Source organism: Pseudophryne corroboree, chromosome 6 (assembly GCF_028390025.1).
Source record: "Pseudophryne corroboree isolate aPseCor3 chromosome 6, aPseCor3.hap2, whole genome shotgun sequence".
Classification (NCBI taxonomy): Eukaryota; Metazoa; Chordata; class Amphibia; order Anura; family Myobatrachidae; genus Pseudophryne; species Pseudophryne corroboree.
Genome location: NC_086449.1, coordinates 743,692,840 through 743,715,377, shown reverse-complemented (window position 1 = coordinate 743,715,377; position 22,538 = coordinate 743,692,840). Strand labels below are relative to the sequence as shown.

General features: G+C 45.3%; 1 protein-coding gene across 1 annotated transcript in view; it reads left to right on the top strand.

Annotated features, from left to right (window-relative positions):
- The window catches only part of VWF (von Willebrand factor), a 487,638-nt gene that overhangs the window by 23,432 nt on the left and 441,668 nt on the right, over positions 1-22,538 (top strand). Inside the window, exon 6 of the mRNA XM_063928500.1 lies at positions 4,146-4,270. Within this exon, the coding sequence (XP_063784570.1) occupies positions 4,146-4,270 (125 nt within the window). The remainder of the gene's footprint in view (positions 1-4,145; positions 4,271-22,538) is intronic.

Sequence of the window (22,538 nt, the reverse complement as noted above, 5' to 3'; positions counted from 1 at the left end):
ATTCGGCCACTGTGCAAATTCGCACAACAGTGATCAGATCTGAATCGCGCCCAATGTTTTGTAGACTTCTCTCAATGATAAAGCATTTGGATTCCACATAGTGCCCTGGTGTGTGTAACGGCTCTTTAGTGCTGAGTACCATGCCACCATGTCATCCATAATTGTGATGTCTATATGGTTACCAAGGGATATTGATTGATACATGTTTTCTGCTTGTGGCTGCAGTTTTATTTCACCAGCTTAGCTGTACTGCGAAATCGTTTTGGTATCCGGACTCCAGGTCGAGAGCACAAAGGTCGACACACCTTAGGTCGATGCCAATTGGTCGATGCACCTTGGGTCGACATGGACAAAAGGTCGACATGGACAAAAGGTCGACAGGAACAAGGTCGACATGGAAAAAGGTCGACATGAGTTTTTCACAATTTTTTTTCTTTTTTTAACCTTTTCATACTTAACGATCCACGTGGACTACGATTGGAACGGTAAAGTGTGCCGAGCGAAGCGGTAGCGGAGCGAAGGCACCATGCCCGAAGCATGGCGAGCGAAGCGAGCCATGCGAGGGGACGTGGTGCACTAATTGGGGTTCCCGGTCACTCTACGAAGAAAACGACACCAAAAAAACATAAAAAAACTCATGTCGACCTTTTTCCATGTCGACCTTGTTCCTGTCGACCTTTTGTCCATGCCGACCTTTTGTCCATGTCGACCTAAGGCGTGTCGACCAATTGGCGTCGACCTAAGGTGTGTCGACCTTTGTGCTGTCGACCCTCAGTCCCAGACCCATCGTTTTACGGTTGAATTGGCTAAGCAGTTAGTTTCCAAGCAATTTCCAAGCTTTCACAGAACATTCCTATAGCCGACTGTTTATTCAGTTTACAACCACTGGAACTCCAAAGAGTTTTTCACACCCTGCCTAAGGTGACGATGTAGTGTATTGAAGCTTCCAGAGAGAGATAAACTGGAGAAGTTGCCCAAAGTAACCAATCAGTGTCTAGCTGTCATTTTATAGACTGTGCTAGATAGGTGATATCTAGAATGTAATTGGTTGCTTTGGGCAACTTCTACACTTTATCTCTCTTGAAGGTTTGATATAACTCCCCTTAAAAGAAGCTGAAGTGTCACCCCACTCCCCCCCGCCCACACACACCCACACACACACAGACACTACTGGCGGATCTATAAAGGGTGCAGTGTGTCTGCAGTGTACACGGGTCCCCAGGGGTCCAGGGGGACCCACACCGCACACTCAGCACCCATTATGTTTAATACTCACCCTCTGGAGTTCCGCGGCACAGCAGCAGCGCTGCAGAAATTACTGGGAAAATGGTGCCACACCATTTTCCTGGAGATCTGCGCATGCTTCCTAGGCTCTGGGACAGCCCTAGGCACTCCAGTGCCCAGAGTCTCTGTGCCGCAGGTTAGAGAGGAGGGGGCCCAGACGGAGCCTGCATACGGGTCTCCTCCACTCTAGAAACGCCCCTGACAGACACACACATCCTCCACCAATTGGGTAAATCACAGCCAGGGCCGGATCTAGCCCTTGTGGCGCCCCGGGTGGAAAATAGGGGTGTGGCTTCATACAGGGGCGTGGTCAGTTACGCCCCCTGTAGAGTTGTGCCCCCATTTATGCCCCCAGTAGCGCCGCTTAAAAAAAAAAAGGATACTTACAATCCCCGCTCCTGAATCCTGGCCGTTGCAGACCTCCGCCGCCGCCGCTGCTCCTCTCCTTGGATCTATGGGAGAGACGTCATGACGTCTCTCCCATAGCACAGCATAGACACTAGAGGTCAATCATGACCCCTAGCGTCTGTGCCAGTCCCACAAAGCTGTGCGGTGCGCGATGATGTCATCGCGCACCGCACAGCAAAGGTCCTCTCCACGAAGGGAAAGTAGACGGATAGCGTCTAGTTCCCTTCACTGCGGGGGGACCAGCAAGGGACACAGCGGCAGTGGGGGGCACAGTAGCGGATCTTGCCATGGTGCGGCGCCCTCCGGATGGCGCCGCCCCGGACAAAAGTCCTGCTTGCCCGTGGCAAGATCCGCTACTGATCACAGCCTATCTCCTTATCTGTATGCAGCACAATTTGACATATTTGGGGCCTTTTTTTAATCTTTTATTTAACGATTCAATTGACACAGGGGGTAATTCCAAGTTGATCGCAGCAGGAAATTTTTTAGCAATTGGGCAAAACCATGTGCACTGCAGGGGGGGCAGATATAACATGTGCAGAGAGAGTTAGATTTGGGTGGGGTGTGTTCAATCTGCAATCTAATTTGCAGTGTAAAAATAAAGCAGCCAGTATTTACCCTGCACAGAAATAAAATAACCCACCCAAATCTAACTCTCTCTGTAAATGTTATATCTGCCACACCTACAGTGCACATGGGCCCTCATTCCGAGTTGTTCGCTCGGTAAAAATCTTCGCATCGCAGCGATTTTCCGCTTAATGCGCATGCGCAATGTCCGCACTGCGACTGCGCCAAGTAAATTTGCTATGCACTTAGTAATTTTACTCACGGCTTTTTCATCGGTCTGGCGATCGTAATGTGATTGACAGGAAATGGGTGTTACTGGGCGGAAACAGGCCGTTTTATGGGCGTGTGGGAAAAAACGCTACCGTTTCCGGAAAAAACGCAGGAGTGGCCGGAGAAACGGAGGAGTGTCTGGGCGAACGCTGGGTGTGTTTGTGACGTCAAACCAGGGACGACAAGCACTGAACTGATCGCAGATGCCGAGTAAGTCTGAAGCTACTCAGAAACTGCTACGAGGTGTGTAATCGCAATATTGCGATTACTTCGTTCGCAATTTTAAGATGCTAAGATTCACTCCCAGTAGGCGGCGGCTTAGCGTGAGCAACTCTGCTAAAATCGCCTTGCGAGCGAACAACTCGGAATGACCTCCATGGTTTTGCCCAATTGCTAACTTTCTTGCTGCTGCGATCAACTCAGAATTACCCCCACAATACATGCATTTCCAAACAAGTACAATCATAAAAATAAGTACATATGTAACGTATATTGTGGAGACATAAACATTCGGCTGAATACAATTTTCATGTTTTGAAATTCCGTAAACTGCAATACAAAGTAACATATAGATGAATAAAGGGAAAAGAAGAAACAATCCTGATACCTAGTGTCTGGTACAGGGTGTAGAGGAAAATGTGTGTCCTACCAATTTGGGTGTACTACGAGTGGCCGGCTGTCGGGATCCCGGCGCCTAGCATACCGGTGCCGGGATCCCGACAGCCAGCCAATGCCAGCAGCGGGGTGAGCGCAAAAGAGCCCCTTGTGGGCTCGCTGCGCTCACCACGCTGCGAGCATGGTGGCGTGCTATGCGACACCACAAGAGGGAGAATAGTTGTCAGTATCCAAGCAGTCGGAACCCCGGCGTCGGTATGCTGAGCGCCGGGATCCTGACAGCTGGTATATCGAGTGCCACCCTACCAATTTTACTCCAGCCAAACCCACAGAAAGAGATACATATATCCCCAGGAAGCTATCTGCTAATATAAGAGTACCAGAGACTCCAAGTTTCATGATATTTGGCCACTTTGTTATGGACTTTGTTGTGTTTTTTTGGGGTCCTTATATTGTTTAGTTTAGACCAAAATAACCCATTGTATTATAATTTGTGTGATTTGGATACCTCACATATAATATTGCTGTTGCTGTGTTTGTTATATATATATATATATATATATATATATACATACATATATTTTTTCCGACTCCTGTAATCATCCCCACTCTCATGGGCCGGATGATAGTTTTACTCTGACAATAGACTTGTATAACTTACCCTATTCACCACTCTGTACGCCTTTGAAGCTTATTAATTCATACCCTCCAACTGTACCTTCTTGGCCGGTACAGACAGTACAGTTTTTTTATGGGCTTTGTGCCGGGTTTTGGCATCTCCCAATCCCATTTATTCCTATGGGAGCGTCGTGAGTCCACGTCTCCTTTACCCATGGCCATTCCCCCTTTTCGGATTTGTTCCGGTTTTTGGCACAGCAATGTTGGAGAGTATGTTAATGTTGACTTTAGCGTAAAACGCATTATATACGGAAACATTTATAAGTGCATTATTATGGCTGCATAAATGTCAGATTATAATAATTTGTTTTCTTTGAATGCAGGAATTGTAGCAGAAAAGAGCTTCGAGTTTGCCAATTCCTGGGCAATGCAGGGAGGTGATAAGAGATGTAAACGGATCTACCCACCGAGTAACACCTGTAACATTTCATCTGAGGTGTCCGAGAAGGTCTGTCATTTATACCCTGTATTTAACTTATTTATATCCACCTCACCCGTGGAAACAGTGGAGTCAACCTGTTTGTAAGAATGATGCAAATACATTCCAGGTCATTTGATCTAACACCATTGACAGCATCATATAAAAATATAGAACATATTTCTAGATGATGGTGGAGATGTATCCTACCTTAGAGAGAGATAAAGTACTGTACCAACCAATCAGCTTCGGTCATTTTTCAAACATAACCTGTAACATGGCAGATAGGAGCTGATTGGTTGGTGTTTTATCTCTCTTCACTTTATCGCTCTCTAATCTATCATTTCCGTTGACATACAAATGAATCCGTATGCACTTGCAAACCCTGTCCCTATGCGGATACCTGATCCAACACATGGGCAGAATAAGTTTTCTTAAGCTGGGTACACACTGAGTGATACTTCGGCCATTCAATCAAACAACCAATATATCGGGAGCCTTTCGGCGGGTGTGTACCCAGAATATGTCGGTGAATGATGTCGTTCAGACATAGCGCATCGGCCCTGCAGCATCTACAGATATATTGGCACATCTGGCTGTGTGTACGGGCGGTCATGCTGCATGACCACTGGTGACTGACATCTGAACGAGGTGGGCACACTTAAATGTCTGCCTAGTTGTGACGTCAGGCACGACACAGCGAGCGGATGATTGGTAAGTGTGTATGCACCTACCAATCGTTAGATAAATTGGCCAGGTATGTACCCAGCTTTCCTTTGGTGCATGCGCAGTATGCTGAAATCCCTAAAGTCCGTGCAAATTGCGACTTACGAGAAGGTGGAGAAACCCTTTCCCCAGCTACACAGAAGGTAAGAAGCGGAGGCAGGGCAGTGTCTGATGGGAGACAGCACCTCTAGTGGCCGTCTCTGCAGTGACACGTATAATATAGCACACTGTAGCTGATCTGTAGGAGCTGGTGTAATGGACATACTGTATAACAAAACTAGGCATGAAAATCTCAATTCTCTGACTGTAAATAGAATTCTTTGTTTATCAGCATCACTTCCAGGAATGCAGATTTCTTCCCCCTGAACACTTAGCCTTTCTGCTGGGGTTCACATGCCAAAGAGCATAAACAATAAGACCAGTTGATTTGTTTTTTGGACAGTTTTTGCTGTTCTTTTTTTACCCACTCAGTAGAAATATTTCTTACATGGCGTTAGCGTCTTTTATGCTATTGCAGCAAGCAGAATCCGCCAACATAGTCCTGATACCAACTGTCCGCTACGGCCTATATATATACCAGGAATAGATCATTTACTGGCCAATACAGGATGCGCTGTACCTATAAGGACCTATACCTATAGGACAACTCTATCACTTGATGCCCCAGCCGCCGAGGTTTAACCCGCTCCATTCCCATCCTATCATTTCACTCTCCTTTTATTAGACCACTGGGTCAAGGTGAAACAAATGTATCATAAATGATCACTGATATAATAATTATAATTAATATATATAAAGATGGTTAGATTACAATAACAAAAGTTTCATACCAATCAAAAACACTTCCATATAGATGTTACCTCAAAGTTTTAAATTTTTTTTAAATATCAGTAGAACATTTGTGGTTGATGAACTTATTGATGGTGATGATTAAGTAGTTGGTGCATAAAAATTAATTAGCAGTGGCAGGCACAGTGTCAGACTGTGGCATGTAGGGCCCACCGGGGGAATGCAGTGATAGGGGCCTGTGTTAGGGGTGTAGCCAGTCTGCAGAGGGGGTGTGGCCTGCAACCTCATTGGTTTGACTAACCATTAGAGAGTGCAGCGTCTGGGCCCCTTCGGAAATATATACAGTGAATTCAGCTGCTGCATGCCTGATAATGTACCAGATTAATAACAGCAATGCACTGTAGAAAATACACCATAGTACACAGTATCAGGTAACATATGTATAATGTATAAGTCAAGTGCACAGTCTGGAACCTGATCCTTAGAGCAGGAGGTGGGCCCCCAGACAGTAGGGCCCACCTGCGGTTTCCCCTGTACCCCTATGGGCCAGTCCAAGCCTGGGCAGGGGTGTTTTATCAGAGGAGGGGGCTTGTGTGCAGACTCTGGGTGGGTCTTCTCCTCTCCATGGAGCAGTAGGCTCTGGGAATGTGTAGAAAAATAATCTGTACCAAGACCATACTATTGATTATATGTATATGTATAAGTTGAATTAAGTTAAGCAACGAGAGGTCTTATTACCTTATTTATTGAACCACCCTCATACAAGGCCGGATTAAGCCCTCAGGGGGCCCAGGGCACCCAAAACAGGGAGGCCCCCACCAGCAAACTCCCCCTTCCCCCGGCTGTACCCGCTGCTCGTTACCCCCTTTCACCCTATTCACCCCAATAAGGCCAGACACCGGCTAAAGAAGCTGTCGGGGGGAAGGGCCCCACTCTGCAGCGGGGAGGAGAAAAGACTCCCGGTTGCCGGGGAGGGAGGATTCCACACTGTCAGCAGGTGTGTGATGTCCCACATGTGGCTGAACGAGCGGCTCCCTCCCCCCTCCTCTCGGACAGCATGGGGTTCCAGGTCACTTTATGAAGAAAACGACACCCAAAAAAAACCAACAACTCATGTTGACCTTTTTCCATGTCGACCTTTTCCATGTTGACCCAATGACCGTGTCAACCTAGTCACTGTCGACCAATAGTGGTCGACCTAATGACTGTCAACCTAGTTACTGTCGACCAAACGATCCACACCCGCAGATGTGGTGGCCATTTTAAGTAACTTTAGGGTTACTCTGATGGCTGATGCTACGACCGATGGTCGCAATGGTGATCCGATGCTGCAAATCAGAAGTCACGGGCGGGCAGTTTTTTACACAGGATGCCTCCTGCGGCTGTTGCATATTTTCACACCGCTGTTGAGTACTAAGACGCAGCAATTGCGCAATTACCGTCCACCTCTGAATCAGATTTCATGTTGTCCTGCTAGATTCTCCAGTAACTTAGCTTGAGCTATATTTTTTTCTTTTTTTCTTAACATTTTTAGCACTAAGGTAGATTTTGGCAAACGCAACTGGATGTAAACACCGGAAGCATGAGTCGTGGAAATGATTCAGAAGGGATGTTTTTGAATACCGTAGCTAGTCTGCTGCGCTAAAGATAATATTCATGTATTTGATATATCCTGCTACTCAAGCAATGATAAGAACGATATTAATTTAGAAACTTGAAAATAACATTCATTAGCTACAGGTTATGTGAAATGCATAATTTTAAAGGTAAAGATATGAGTTAAAAATAATTTAATGATGGTTTTATATTTGCACATACCCCAAAAAACTCAAATATGTGTTACAAATACAGAGAGAGAGAGAGAGCAAACAATTGATTGCGAGTTCCCTACCTAGTATATTTGCTGAAATATATATAAAAGAAAACCTATATGATGTTTCCAGGGTGGATTATTATACAAGTACACAGCAGATGCAGCCTTTTTGTAGGTTTAATAATGTATATGAGAACGCAACCAGTTGATTTAAACTGGGCCTCAATGTTGTCACTGGCCCATTAAGTTGATTGGCTGTATATAATCCGCAGTATGGCTGCTGCTGCTGCTGTGTGATGTCATGGTGAGTTTTCAGATAACTAAACATAGGGAGAGATTTATCCATACTTGCCTACTTTTGTAAAAGCATTTCTGGGAGATCGTAGGCAGGATGTACTAAGGAAAAATTATTTGTTTCCAGCATTTCCATATGTACTAAGTCCTGTGCACTTTTGCTGGTGTTACCCTACAGAATCCTATGGGCTTCCTTTCTCATCTTTCTGATGCATACCTTATAGAAGTCTAAGGGCTTCTTTAAGCTTCCTTCCTGAGAGGGATCCCATCGGATCCCTTCCAGTACCCCCCCCCCCCCCCCCCTGCACAAGTGGCTGCTGCATGCAGAGGAACTCCCTGAGCCGGTGGCGATCGCTTGTGCAGCCCTGCTAAGCTAAAAAAATTTCAAGCAGAAGAAGACCAGCCCTATACCTATTTACCCTGTGCGACGATCTCTGCGATGCTGGAGCCCGCTTTGACGTCAGACATCCGCCCTCCGTTCTTCTAGACACGCCTGCATTTTCCTTACCACTCCCTGAAAATGGTCTCCAGCGGTCCAGATCCGTCCAGGTACGCCTTCTTTCTGTCTTTCTTCTTTGCGGTCGGCTCTGCGACAGCTTCCATCATAGGACGCAACGCAACCCGGCGACCCCAACGTCACGCACGCGCAATGCGACCGCCGCACATGCACATTCCAGACCCGACAAACCGCTGCGTGCGAACGGGTCGTAATGATCCACTATGTTAGTACGTATGCGATTAGTATCAATGCGAATTGTAGCGGAATGAGCCGCCGTAGGTTATTATATCCCGCCCTGTGAGAGTTACACCTATAAGCACAGACGTGTACGGCTACATCAGAGAGGTGAGTCATAAAAAATTACTTACATGATCCAAATGTAAATGAGCCCCAAATCAGTTAGTAATATCTACTTGTTGATGAAATGACACGGATACCTTTCAGGGCTTGCTCGTGCATTGCATTTTACAAGTGGTTCCAAATAAGTAGCCACAAGAAACCTCACTTGCAATTCATGTAGACATTGGGATCCCTGGAGCAGATGTATTAAGCCTGGAGAAGTGATAAAGCAGTGATAAAGCAGTGATAAGTGCAAGGTGTTAACGCACCAGCCAATCATTATGGGTCTGAAAAATGCCAGTTCGGAGCTGATTGGCTGGTGCGTTATCACCTTCCACTTATCACTTCTTTATCACTTCTCCAGGCTTAATACATCTGCCCCCCTGTGCCTTAGAATCAATGCAGGGAAGTGGCACAGATGACCCCATTTAAGAACGAGGCGGCACTCCAAGACTCATAGGCAAAGAAAACTTTAGTGCACTATGTAGTGTGCAGTGCACTAAAGTTTTCTTTGCTTACGAGTCTTGGAGTGCTGCCTCGTTCTTCCATATATGCAAGGGGTTGCCATACCCCAGGAGGGCACACAAGCAAGTTAAAGGATTTAGGATCCAGCTGCCCTGTTGGAGTGCCGGGTCTGTATTGACGTCGGACTCCCGCTGGACTGTGCGGCGGCTGCTCCTGCACTGAATGGTGAGTCTATGTAAATGTTGTATGTTATAGTGTGATTCATGTCTTGATAAAAGGGATAACAGTCCCTGAAACATTGACAGCATACACCGCGTCAAGCTGTGTTTTTTTTACATTACCTGAAGTGCCAGCTGTTTGTTCAACTATATTCTGCACCGGAAGGTGAGAGTGAGGCACCAGGCCTGTTGTTCTTCCAGTTACTGCGAGTGCTGGACAAAAACTCTGTATGTATGTATGTATGTATGTATGTATGTATGTATGTACGTACGTACGTACGTATATATATATATATATATATATATGATTTATGTTTTCCCCAAAGAATATGACAGCTACATAATGGGGTAAGGAGCAATCAGGGAGATTTCTAGACTCTTCAGGGAGTCAGGGAGATTGCTACTATATCAGGGAGACTCTTGCCGACAATCAGGGAGAATTGGCAAGTACTGTATTGATCTATCAAACCTGTTAAATAGGACAAGTTGAGGAATTGCACATAGCAATTAGCAATCAGATTCCAGCGTTCAGTTATTACATTCTGTATAAACTGCTAGTTAGAATTTGATTGGTTGCTTTAAGTTTAACGTAGGGATGTGATGAAACTGGAGATGAGCGAGTTCGGTTCCCTGAGAACCGACTCCCCCCACGAACTTCACGCTCTGAGCCGGTATCTGAGCCAGGCTCAGGACTTCCGACCAGACTCAGAAACCAGAACGAGGCAAAATGTCATCATCCCGCTGTCAGATTCTCAGGAGTTTTGGATTCCCTATAAACAGACTGTTACGTTCCCTGTACTTGGTACTCCAGAGACTGGCCGGATGAGCCCCAAGTACAGGAATGTGATGCTGCGGTAGGAACAGGAGTTCAGCAGTTACCCCCAAGAAGCCCTGACTCCGTTGTCTCACCCTCGTGGTCAGTCTACGCCTGCGAGACTATGTTTGCTTGGGCCCATGGCAGCTGCGTTTGAAGGGCGGATTAGGTCTGCCCAACTCCGATGCCCCCCGGTCTTAGTTGGAGACAAGGCATAAACTGAGCGGGGCAATAACAAGGGAAACCTCTAACTAAAACCTGAAACAGAGTTTCGGGGCAACTCCAGAACCCTAACAAAAGTATGTGCGGCTCAGCCGCCAAGACAAATAACAACAAAAGGCAATGCTGCCCACTAAAGATGGAAATAACCAGTTAGGGGCGCTACAGAACTCAAAGGAAATATGCGCGGCACAGCCGCCAGAACAAACTACAACAAAGGCAATGCTGTCCACACGGCGACACAATACTGTTGTGTACCGGCAACGACAGCACATGCAGAACCCTCTGCAAAATCCAAAGGAAAATAACGAACAGATACGGCCAACACCGGAGCTAATACTGGCAGGTGAACAGGAACCCCGAGGCCGCAGACACAGGCTCACAGGAATGGAAAGCTGGAAGGATTCCAACAACAGGCTTCCGGACACCAGGACTCAGGATTACAGGTTCAAAGGTTGACAGAATCACTGGGTTTCAGGACAGGAATGCTCCAGGGCGGGAAGCAGCTCACAAGACGCTCCAGACTCTGAGAGAAGCGAGTACACAGGATTCCAGTATCAGAGAGGGCCAGGACACAGATGCAGTACTGGACAAGACACTAATCCGGAACATCTAGGTATAACAGCAAACGTCTGTCAACAGCTCAGAACTGCAGAGCTAGATGGGTAATAAGGGAACACGCCCCAATCAGGATGGCTGGAGGCCAGGCACACTGTAATGACCAAATGCCTGCAGGTGAGAGTAACACAGACAAGAGCCAGATTGCAGTACAGAGACTCACCACATAATGATCAAATGTCAGACAGGAGAGGCTTAACACATAGAAACAGGCTGAAATTACACAGACTCACCACCGGCGGCCAACAAGAGTCTTCTAAACCCATACAATGGAAATCCTGGCCTGCAACAGAACTATAACATAAAATACATGAACAGAAAGTGAACAGGAATGAACCACTGCTTGTGGTTCATAACAGTACCCCTCCTTAAGGGTGAACTCTGGACACCCCATAAAAGCCAAGGGGAACAGAAACAAAGGAATAACATAAAATACATAACCAAAATGCAAAACAGGAATGAGCCACTGCCGTGGCTCATAACACAGATGCGTGTCGCTGCCATTTTCACTCTGGACTTGGAGAGTGAGGGAGACAGACCTTTGTCTCTCTGTGGGTGGTGGCATTGGGTGGGGTTAGTGTGTGATCTGTAGGGGTGCTGCTGCAGTCACTGTGGTGTACCTGTGCTGTGTTAGGGGTGCTGACCTGGCTGTTACTGGTGTTTCATGTGCTGTTACGGGTGCTGGAGCTGTACATGGGTGTTGCTGTCCTGGCTGTCACTGTGTCACTGTGCAGGGGCACTGTCCTCCTGTATGCTGTAAAATACAGGGGTGATGCTGTTAAAATAACATTACACTGGTCCTGCATGCTGTAAAATACAGTGGTGCTGCTGTTAAAATAATATTACACTGGCCCTGTATGCTGTAAAAATTCAGGGGTGCAGTTGTTAAAAAATTAAAAGCACACTTCTCCTGTATGCTGTAAAATATAGGGGTGCTGTTGTTAAAATAATATTACACTGGCCCTGTATACTGTAAAAATTCAGGGGTGCAGTTGTTAAAAATTAAACGCACACTGGTACTGTATGCTGTAAAAATATAGGGGTGTTGCTGTTAAAATAGCATTACACTGGCCCTGTATGCTGTAAAAATTCAGGGGTGCAGTTGTTTAAAATTAAAAGCACACTGGTCCTGTATGCTGCAAAAATATAGGGGTGCTGCTGTTAAAATAGCATTACACTGTCCCTGTATGCTGTAAAAAATCAGGGGTGCAGTTGTTAAAAATTAAAAGCACACTGGTCCTGCATGCTGTAAAAATATAGGGGTGTTGCTGTTAAAATAGCATTACACTGGCCCTGTATGCTGTTAAAATTCAGCGGTGCAGTTGTTAAAAATTAAAAGCACACTGGCCCTGTATGCTGTAAAAATTCAGGAGGCAGTAAAAGCAATGTACACTGGCCATGTCTTGTATGCTGAAAAAATTCAGGGGTGCAGTGAAAATAAATGTACACTGGGCCTGTATGCTGTAAAAATTCAGGGGTGCATTGAAAATCAATGTACACTGTCCCTGTCTTGTATGCTGTAATAATTCTAGGGTGCAGTGAAAATCATTGTACACTGGCCCTGTCTTGTATGCTGTAAAAATTCAGGGTTGCAGTGAAAATAAATGTACACTGGCCCTGTATGCTGTAAAAATTCAGGGGTGCTGTTGTTAAAATAATAGTACACTGGTCCTGTATGCTGTCAAAATACAAGGGTGCAGTGAAATTAGATGTACACTGGTCTTGTCTTGTATGCTGTAAAATTACAGGGGTGTTGTGAAAATACAGGGGTGCTGGCACTGTCCGCGGTTGTGATGTCTATGCCTGACCTTCACAACACTGTATGGGAAGAGGAGGCTCCTATCACCATTTGCACACCCCCTGCAAGTTCTGGGAGGAGCACCGCCAGTCCAGTTGCTGATATTGAGATTGTGCATGTCACTGTAGAAGTACACCAGGATCAGGAGGATATGGGTGTAGCTGGCGCTGCGGAGGAAGTTGACGATGAGCAATCTGATGGTGATGTGGTTTGTTTCAATATGGCACCAGTGGAGACAGTTGTTGCCTATGGGATGAAAGAGGTCATTGTCATGCCTGGGCAAAATACTAAAAAATCCACCTCTTCGGTGTGGAATTATTTCTCCACAAATCCGGACAGCAGGTGTCAAGCCATCTGTTGTCTTTTTCAATCCATAATAAGTAGGGATAAGGATGTTAACCACCTACAACATCCTCCCCTATACGTCACCTGCAGTGCAGTCATCATAAGTCTTTGTCAAGTTCAGAAACTTTGGGTAATAGCGTAAGCAGTCCACTGATACCTAAATTATGTGGTTTGTTTGTTTGAATAGTATTTCTCTGTGAGGATGAGGATGTAAACACTGAAGGGGGATAAGGGAATCTGAGGATGAGGACGTCATCTTGCCACAGTAGAGCCTGTTTGTGCAAGGAGAGAGATTAATAGCTTCTTTTTTGGCGGGGGCCCAAACAAACCAATAATTTCAGGCACAGTCGTGTGGCAGACCCCTTTGCTGAAATTATTGGTTTGTTAAAGTGTGCATGTCTTGTTTATACAACATAAGGGTGGGTGGGAGAGCCCAAGGAAAATTCCATCTTGCATGTCTTTTCTTTGCCACGTCATTCCAGGGGTGCTGCCCTATATGAGGTGCTGCCCCTCTGCCCTATCAGTCCAGGGGTGCTGCCCCACTGCCATTTAAGTCCAGGGGTGCTGTTGCCTGTCTGATGTGCTGTGTAATTCTCCAGGGGTGCTGCCTATGCTGTATAATTCCAGGGGGTGCTGCTGTACTTGATCCTAGGTTTAAATGAAAGCCTAGAGCAGATATGAAACAAGCTTCAACATTACAAACAGATTTGTGAAAAATAGCCGCAAAGGTGGAAATGGAAATTGCCAAAGTGTTTTTAAATAAAGTGGGGAGAGACCATATTTATGGACAAAGTCAGTGTGACTCAGAAGAGACTGACTCATAATCCAGCGCAACTGCCGGAGAGGTAAAAGTGATATTTTCTACCAGAGCATTAGAGAGAGGTTCTTCTCAATTATTTCATGTTAGGGACTCACTTAAATGAATGGCTCCAATTAGTCAACCTTAATTTTGATTTATTATTGATGTTCCACATTTTGGGATTATTTATTTAGAAGATGCGCATTTGTTGTACAGGGATCTTATTTTCCTAAGGGCTGTGTAGGGTTATCGCAAGACCTCGCGGTGTTAGAAGAAAGGAGTTTCAGTGATCTTGCTTTGCATCAGCTTTCCATTGCACTGCAGCACTAGATGGGCCAGGAGCTCCTGTGAGGCACAAACAGTTACTGAATAAGGCCCAGTATGGAGTCTCAGGAAAATGTCTGGCTTGCCAGGCTGAGGCATGCTGTGGTCACAGAGGTTAGCATTGCTTCCTTCCACAGTCCTACTTATAGTATGAAATGAGTTAAGCTCCACTAGGGCAGGGGCTCAATAACAAAAAAATTACTGCACAGTCATGCTTAGTACTATACTTTACCGAACCCACCCGAACTCAACTTGCCCCATCCGGGGCTGCTGTTGGGGCTCAGGAGGGGCTGCTAAAACATCTAAGGGGCTGCTTAATTTTAAAATAAAATATGAAGAAATAAACAAGACACACAGGTATGCTCACATGCGTGTAACTGGGTCACACAAGTATGCTCACATGCGTGCAACTGGGAGCTGTGAAAAATGAAAATAAGGCATCTGCCACAAAATACGTAAATAAAAATGCAATAAAAAAAAGGGAAAAAAAAGAAACCCACGAGATTTTCACTAAATAAGTCTCCAGACTCCGTGGAGGGGAAAATTTCCAATCTTGAGCCTGTGGTATACACCAGTTTATTTGCAACCCAGCATTAAATCCGAGATTATCTTAATCCCTGAAAATGGAGAAGGGGGTACAATTTTGGCCCCTAGTATTTCAGTTTGTCCAGTAATGTGGTAATTAATAATTATATATTTACTTGGTTGAAGTCCTTTCTGTTCCACACAAATATAGGAGTGGAGGTGAAAGCCTGTGTGTTGTTCCTGATTGCATGTGCCTCTATAATTTTTAATCACATTCTTGATACTGTCCTCTTCCTCTTGCCTATTCTCATAATGTGAAAAGTCATCAAATATGGAGGTGGTGTGTTTGTAGCTAGCTATGATTCGGAGAACTTGGCGAGCTTTTTCCAGGGGGACCATTCTGTTGCTGAAATGATGGGTTTATTAAACTGTGCATGTCCTGTTTAAACAACATAAGGGTGGATTGGAGGGCCCAAGACAATTATATCTTGCACCTCCTTTTTTTCTTTGCATTATGTTCTTTTGGGGCCTAGTTTTTAAAACTGCCATCCTGTCTGCCACTGCAGTGCCACTCCTAGATGGGTCAGGTGTTTGTGACGCCCACTTGTGTCGCTTAGCTTAGTCATCCAGCAACCTCGGTGCAACCTTTGGGCCTAAAAACAATATTGTGAGGTGTTCAGAATAGACTGAAAATTAGAGATGTGCACCGGAAATTTTTTGGGTTTTGTGTTTTGGTTTTGGGTTCGGTTCCGTGGCCGTGTTTTGGGTTCGAACGCGTTTTGGCAAAACCTCACCGAATTTTTTTTGTCGGATTCGGGTGTGTTTTGGATTCGGGCGTTTTTTTCAAAAAACCCTAAAAAAACAGCTTAAATCATAGAATTTGGGGGTCATTTTGATCCCAAAGTATTATTAACCTCAATAACTATAATTTCCACTCATTTTCAGTCTATTCTGAACACCTCACAATATTATTTTTAGTCCTAAAATTTGCACCGAGGTCGCTGGATGACTAAGCTCAGCGACCCAAGTGGCCGACACAAACACCTGGCCCATCTAGGAGTGGCACTGCAGTGTCACGCAGGATGGCCCTTCCAAAAAACACTCCCCAAACAGCACATGACGCAAAGAAAAATGAAAGAAAAAAGAGGTGCAAGATGGAATTGTCCTTGGGCCCTCCCACCCACCCTTATGTTGTATAAACAGGACATGCACACTTTAACCAACCCATCATTTCAGTGACAGGGTCTGCCACACGACTGTGACTGAAATGACGGGTTGGTTTGGACCCCCACCAAAAAAGAAGCAATTAATCTCTCCTTGCACAAACTGGCTCTACAGAGGCAAGATGTCCACCTCATCATCATCCTCCGATTCATCACCGTGTACATCCCCCTCCTCACAGATTATCAATTCGTCCCCACTGGAATCCACCATCACAGCTCCCTGTGTACTTTGTGGAGGCAATTGCTGCTGGTGAATGTCTCCATGGAGGAATTGATTATAATTCATTTTAATGAACATCATCTTCTCCACATTTTCTGGAAGTAACCTCGTACGCCGATTGCTGACAAGGTGAGCGGCGGCACTAAACACTCTTTCGGAGTACACACTTGTGGGAGGGCAACTTAGGTAGAATAAAGCCAGTTTGTGCAAGGGCCTCCAAATTGCCTCTTTTTCCTGCCAGTATACGTACGGACTGTCTGACGTGCCTACTTGGATGCGGTCACTCATATAATCCTCCACCATTCTTTCAATGGTGAGAGAACCATATGCAGTGACAGTAGACGACATGTCCGTAATCGTTGTGAGGTCCTTCAGTCCGGACCAGATGTCAACATCAGCAGTCGCTCCAGACTGCCCTGCATCACCGCCAGCGGGTGGGCTCGGAATTCTGAGCCTTTTCCTCGCACCCCCAGTTGCGGGAGAATGTGAAGGAGGAGATGTTGACAGGTCGCGTTCCGCTTGACTTGACAATTTTCTCACCAGCAGTTCTTTGAACCCCTGCAGACTTGTGTCTGCCGGAAAGAGAGATCCAAGGTAGGTTTTAAATCTAGGATCGAGCACGGTGGCCAAAATGTAGTGCTCTGATTTCAACAGATTGACCACCCGTGAATCCTTGTTAAGCGAATTAAGGGCTCCATCCACAAGTCCCACATGCCTAGCGGAATCGCTCAGTGTTAGCTCTAGAGATGAGCGGGTTCGGTTCCTCTGAATCCGAACCCGCCCGAACTTCAGGTTTTTTTACACGGGTCCGAGCAGGCTCGGATCTTCCCGCCTTGCTCGGCTAACCCGAGCGCGCCCGAACGTCATCATCACGCTGTCGGATTCTCGCGAGGCTCGCATTCTATCGCGAGACTCGGATTCTATATAAGGAGCCGCGCGTCGCCGCCATTTTCACACGTGCATTGAGAGTCATAGGGAGAGGACGTGGCTGGCGTCCTCTCCGTTTAGAGAAGAGAGAGACACAGTATTTTGGGGAGCATTATTAGGAGGAGTACTACTATACTGTATACTACTATACTACTTGCTGAAGTGATATTTATAGATTAGATAGTGTGACTGTAAGTGTATTATCTGACTTGTGGGGGAGACACTGACAGTGGGGAGCAGTTAGAGTCTGAGAGCAGGACTCAGGAGTACATATAACGTACAGTGCACACTTTTGCTGCCAGAGTCAGTGCCACACTGCCATTGTTGTGACCACACTGACCACCAGTATAATAATATATTTTGTGATTGTCTGCTTAGGCCTCGGAGTACTAGTTGCAAGTTGCAACGTGACCTGAAGTGACCACCAGTTTAATAATCAATCACCACCAGTTTAATATATATATATATATATATATATATATATATATATAATTGTATATAATATATATATATATATAATATTGTATACCACCTACCCGTGGTTTTTTTTTTTTCATTCTTCTTTATACATACTACTATAGTAGCTTACTGTAGCAGTCTGCGGTGCTGTGCTGACCTGACAGTGTCCAGCAGGTCCGTCATCAGTCATTACATAATAAATATATATAGTACCTGTCCGGCTGCAGTACTAGTGATATTATATTGATTTCATCTCATTATCAATAATTTATCATCCAGTCTAGACTCTATATTATCAGCAGACACAGTACGTTAGTCCACGGCTGTAGCTACCTCTGTGTCGGCACTCGGCAGTCCATCCATAATTGTATACCACCTACCCGTGGTTTTTTCTTTTTCTTTCTTCTTTGTACATACTACTATAGTATAGTAGCTTACTGTAGCAGTCTGCGGTGCTGCTGAGCTGACAGTGTCCAGCAGGTCCGTCATCAGTCATCATTACCTAATAAATATATTATCTACCTGTCCGGCTGCAGTACTAGTGATATTATATATACATACATATATATATTGATTTCATCTCATTATCAATCATCCAGTCTATATTAGCAGCAGACACAGTACGTTAGTCCACGGCTGTAGCTACCTCTGTGTCGGCACTCGGCAGTCCATCCATAATTGTATACCACCTACCCGTGTTTTTTTTTTTCTTTCTTCTTTGTACATACTACTATAGTATAGTAGCTTACTGTAGCAGTCTGCGGTGCTGCTGAGCTGACAGTGTCCAGCAGGTCCGTCATCAGTCATCATTACCTAATAAATATATTATCTACCTGTCCGGCTGCAGTACTAGTGATATTATATATACATACATATATATATTGATTTCATCTCATTATCAATCATCCAGTCTATATTAGCAGCAGACACAGTACGTTAGTCCACGGCTGTAGCTACCTCTGTGTCGGCACTCGGCAGTCCATCCATAATTGTATACCACCTACCCGTGGTTTTTTTTTTCTTTCTTCTTTGTACATACTACTATAGTATAACTACTATAGTATAGTAGCTTACTGTAGCAGTCTGCGGTGCTGCTGAGCTGACAGTGTCCAGCAGGTCCGTCATCAGTCATCATTACCTAATAAATATATTATCTACCTGTCCGGCTGCAGTACTAGTGATATTATATATACATACATATATATATTGATTTCATCTCATTATCATCCAGTCTATATTAGCAGCAGACACAGTACGGTAGTCCACGGCTGTAGCTACCTCTGTGTCGGCACTCGGCAGTCCATCCATAATTGTATACCACCTACCCGTGGTTTTTTTCTTTTCTTTCTTCTTTGTACATACTACTATAGTATAGTAGCTTACTGTAGCAGTCTGCGGTGCTGCTGAGCTGACAGTGTCCAGCAGGTCCGTCATCAGTCATCATTACCTAATAAATATATTATCTACCTGTCCGGCTGCAGTACTAGTGATATTATATATACATACATATATATATTGATTTCATCTCATTATCAATCATCCAGTCTATATTAGCAGCAGACACAGTACGTTAGTCCATGGCTGTAGCTACCTCTGTGTCGGCACTCGGCAGTCCATCCATAATTGTATACCACCTACCCGTGTTTTTTTTTTTTCTTTCTTCTTTGTACATACTACTATAGTATAGTAGCTTACTGTAGCAGTCTGCGGTGCTGCTGAGCTGACAGTGTCCAGCAGGTCCGTCATCAGTCATCATTACCTAATAAATATATTATCTACCTGTCCGGCTGCAGTACTAGTGATATTATATATACATACATATATATATATTGATTTCATCTCATTATCATCCAGTCTATATTAGCAGCAGACACAGTACGGTAGTCCACGGCTGTAGCTACCTCTGTGTCGGCACTCGGCAGTCCATCCATAATTGTATACCACCTACCCGTGTTTTTTTTTTTCTTTCTTCTTTGTACATACTACTATAGAGTATAGTAGCTTACTGTAGCAGTCTGCGGTGCTGCTGAGCTGACAGTGTCCAGCAGGTCCGTCATCAGTCATCATTACCTAATAAATATATTATCTACCTGTCCGGCTGCAGTACTAGTGATATTATATATACATACATATATATATTGATTTCATCTCATTATCAATCATCCAGTCTATATTAGCAGCAGACACAGTACGTTAGTCCACGGCTGTAGCTACCTCTGTGTCGGCACTCGGCAGTCCATCCATAATTGTATACCACCTACCCGTGGTTTTTTTTTTTCTTTCTTCTTTGTACATACTACTATAGTATAGTAGCTTACTGTAGCAGTCTGCGGTGCTGCTGAGCTGACAGTGTCCAGCAGGTCCGTCATCAGTCATCATTACCTAATAAATATATTATCTACCTGTCCGGCTGCAGTACTAGTGATATTATATATACATACATATATATATATTGATTTCATCTCATTATCATCCAGTCTATATTAGCAGCAGACACAGTACGGTAGTCCACGGCTGTAGCTACCTCTGTGTCGGCACTCGGCAGTCCATCCATAATTGTATACCACCTACCCGTGGTTTTTTTTTTCTCTTGCTTCTTTGTACATACTACTATAGTATAGTAGCTTACTGTAGCAGTCTGCGGTGCTGCTGAGCTGACAGTGTCCAGCAGGTCCGTCATCAGTCATCATTACCTAATAAATATATTATCTACCTGTCCGGTTGCAGTACTAGTGATATTATATATACATACATATATATATATTGATTTCATCTCATTATCATCCAGTCTATATTAGCAGCAGACACAGTACGGTAGTCCACGGCTGTAGCTACCTCTGTGTCGGCACTCGGCAGTCCATCCATAAGTATACTAGTATCCATCCATCTCCATTGTTTACCTGAGGTGCCTTTTAGTTGTGCCTATTAAAATATGGAGAACAAAAATGTTGAGGTTCCAAAATTAGGGAAAGATCAAGATCCACTTCCACCTCGTGCTGAAGCTGCTGCCACTAGTCATGGCCGAGACGATGAAATGCCAGCAACGTCGTCTGCCAAGGCCGATGCCCAATGTCATAGTACAGAGCATGTCAAATCCAAAACACCAAATATCAGTAAAAAAAGGACTCCAAAACCTAAAATAAAATTGTCGGAGGAGAAGCGTAAACTTGCCAATATGCCATTTACCACACGGAGTGGCAAGGAACGGCTGAGGCCCTGGCCTATGTTCATGGCTAGTGGTTCAGCTTCACATGAGGATGGAAGCACTCAGCCTCTCGCTAGAAAACTGAAAAGACTCAAGCTGGCAAAAGCACCGCAAAGAACTGTGCGTTCTTCGAAATCCCAAATCCACAAGGAGAGTCCAATTGTGTCGGTTGCGATGCCTGACCTTCCCAACACTGGACGTGAAGAGCATGCGCCTTCCACCATTTGCACGCCCCCTGCAAGTGCTGGAAGGAGCACCCGCAGTCCAGTTCCTGATAGTCAGATTGAAGATGTCAGTGTTGAAGTACACCAGGATGAGGAGGATATGGGTGTTGCTGGCGCTGGGGAGGAAATTGACCAGGAGGATTCTGATGGTGAGGTGGTTTGTTTAAGTCAGGCACCCGGGGAGACACCTGTTGTCCGTGGGAGGAATATGGCCGTTGACATGCCTGGTGAAAATACCAAAAAAATCAGCTCTTCAGTGTGGAGGTATTTCAACAGAAAAGCGGACAACAGGTGTCAAGCCGTGTGTTGCCTTTGTCAAGCTGTAATAAGTAGGGGTAAGGACGTTAACCACCTCGGAACATCCTCCCTTATACGTCACCTGCAGCGCATTCATAATAAGTCAGTGACAAGTTCAAAAACTTTGGGTGACAGCGGAAGCAGTCCACTGACCAGTAAATCCCTTCCTCTTGTAACCAAGCTCACGCAAACCACCCCACCAACTCCCTCAGTGTCAATTTCCTCCTTCCCCAGGAATGCCAATAGTCCTGCAGGCCATGTCACTGGCAATTCTGACGATTCCTCTCCTGCCTGGGATTCCTCCGATGCATCCTTGCGTGTAACGCCTACTGCTGCTGGCGCTGCTGTTGTTGCTGCTGGGAGTCGATGGTCATCCCAGAGGGGAAGTCGGAAGACCACTTGTACTACTTCCAGTAAGCAATTGACTGTCCAACAGTCCTTTGCGAGGAAGATGAAATATCACAGCGGTCATCCTGCTGCAAAGCGGATAACTGAGGCCTTGACAACTCTGTTGGTGTTAGACGTGCGTCCGGTATCCGCCGTTAGTTCACAGGGAACTACACAATTTCTTGAGGTAGTGTGCCCCCGTTACCAAATACCATCTAGGTTCCACTTCTCTAGGCAGGCGATACCGAAAATGTACACAGACCTCAGAAAAAGACTCACCAGTGTCCTAAAAAATGCAGCTGTACCCAATGTCCACTTAACCACGGACATGTGGACAAGTGGAGCAGGGCAGGGTCAGGACTATATGACTGTGACAGCCCACTGGGTAGATGTATGGACTCCCGCCGCAAGAACAGCAGCGGCGGCACCAGTAGCAGCATCTCGCAAACGCCAACTCTTTCCTAGGCAGGCTACGCTTTGTATCACCGCTTTCCAGAATACGCACACAGCTGAAAACCTCTTACGGCAACTGAGGAAGATCATCGCGGAATGGCTTACCCCAATTGGACTCTCCTGTGGATTTGTGGCATCGGACAACGCCAGCAATATTGTGTGTGCATTAAATATGGGCAAATTCCAGCACGTCCCATGTTTTGCACATACCTTGAATTTGGTGGTGCAGAATTTTTTAAAAAACGACAGGGGCGTGCAAGAGATGCTGTCGGTGGCCAGAAGAATTGCGGGACACTTTCGGCGTACAGGCACCACGTA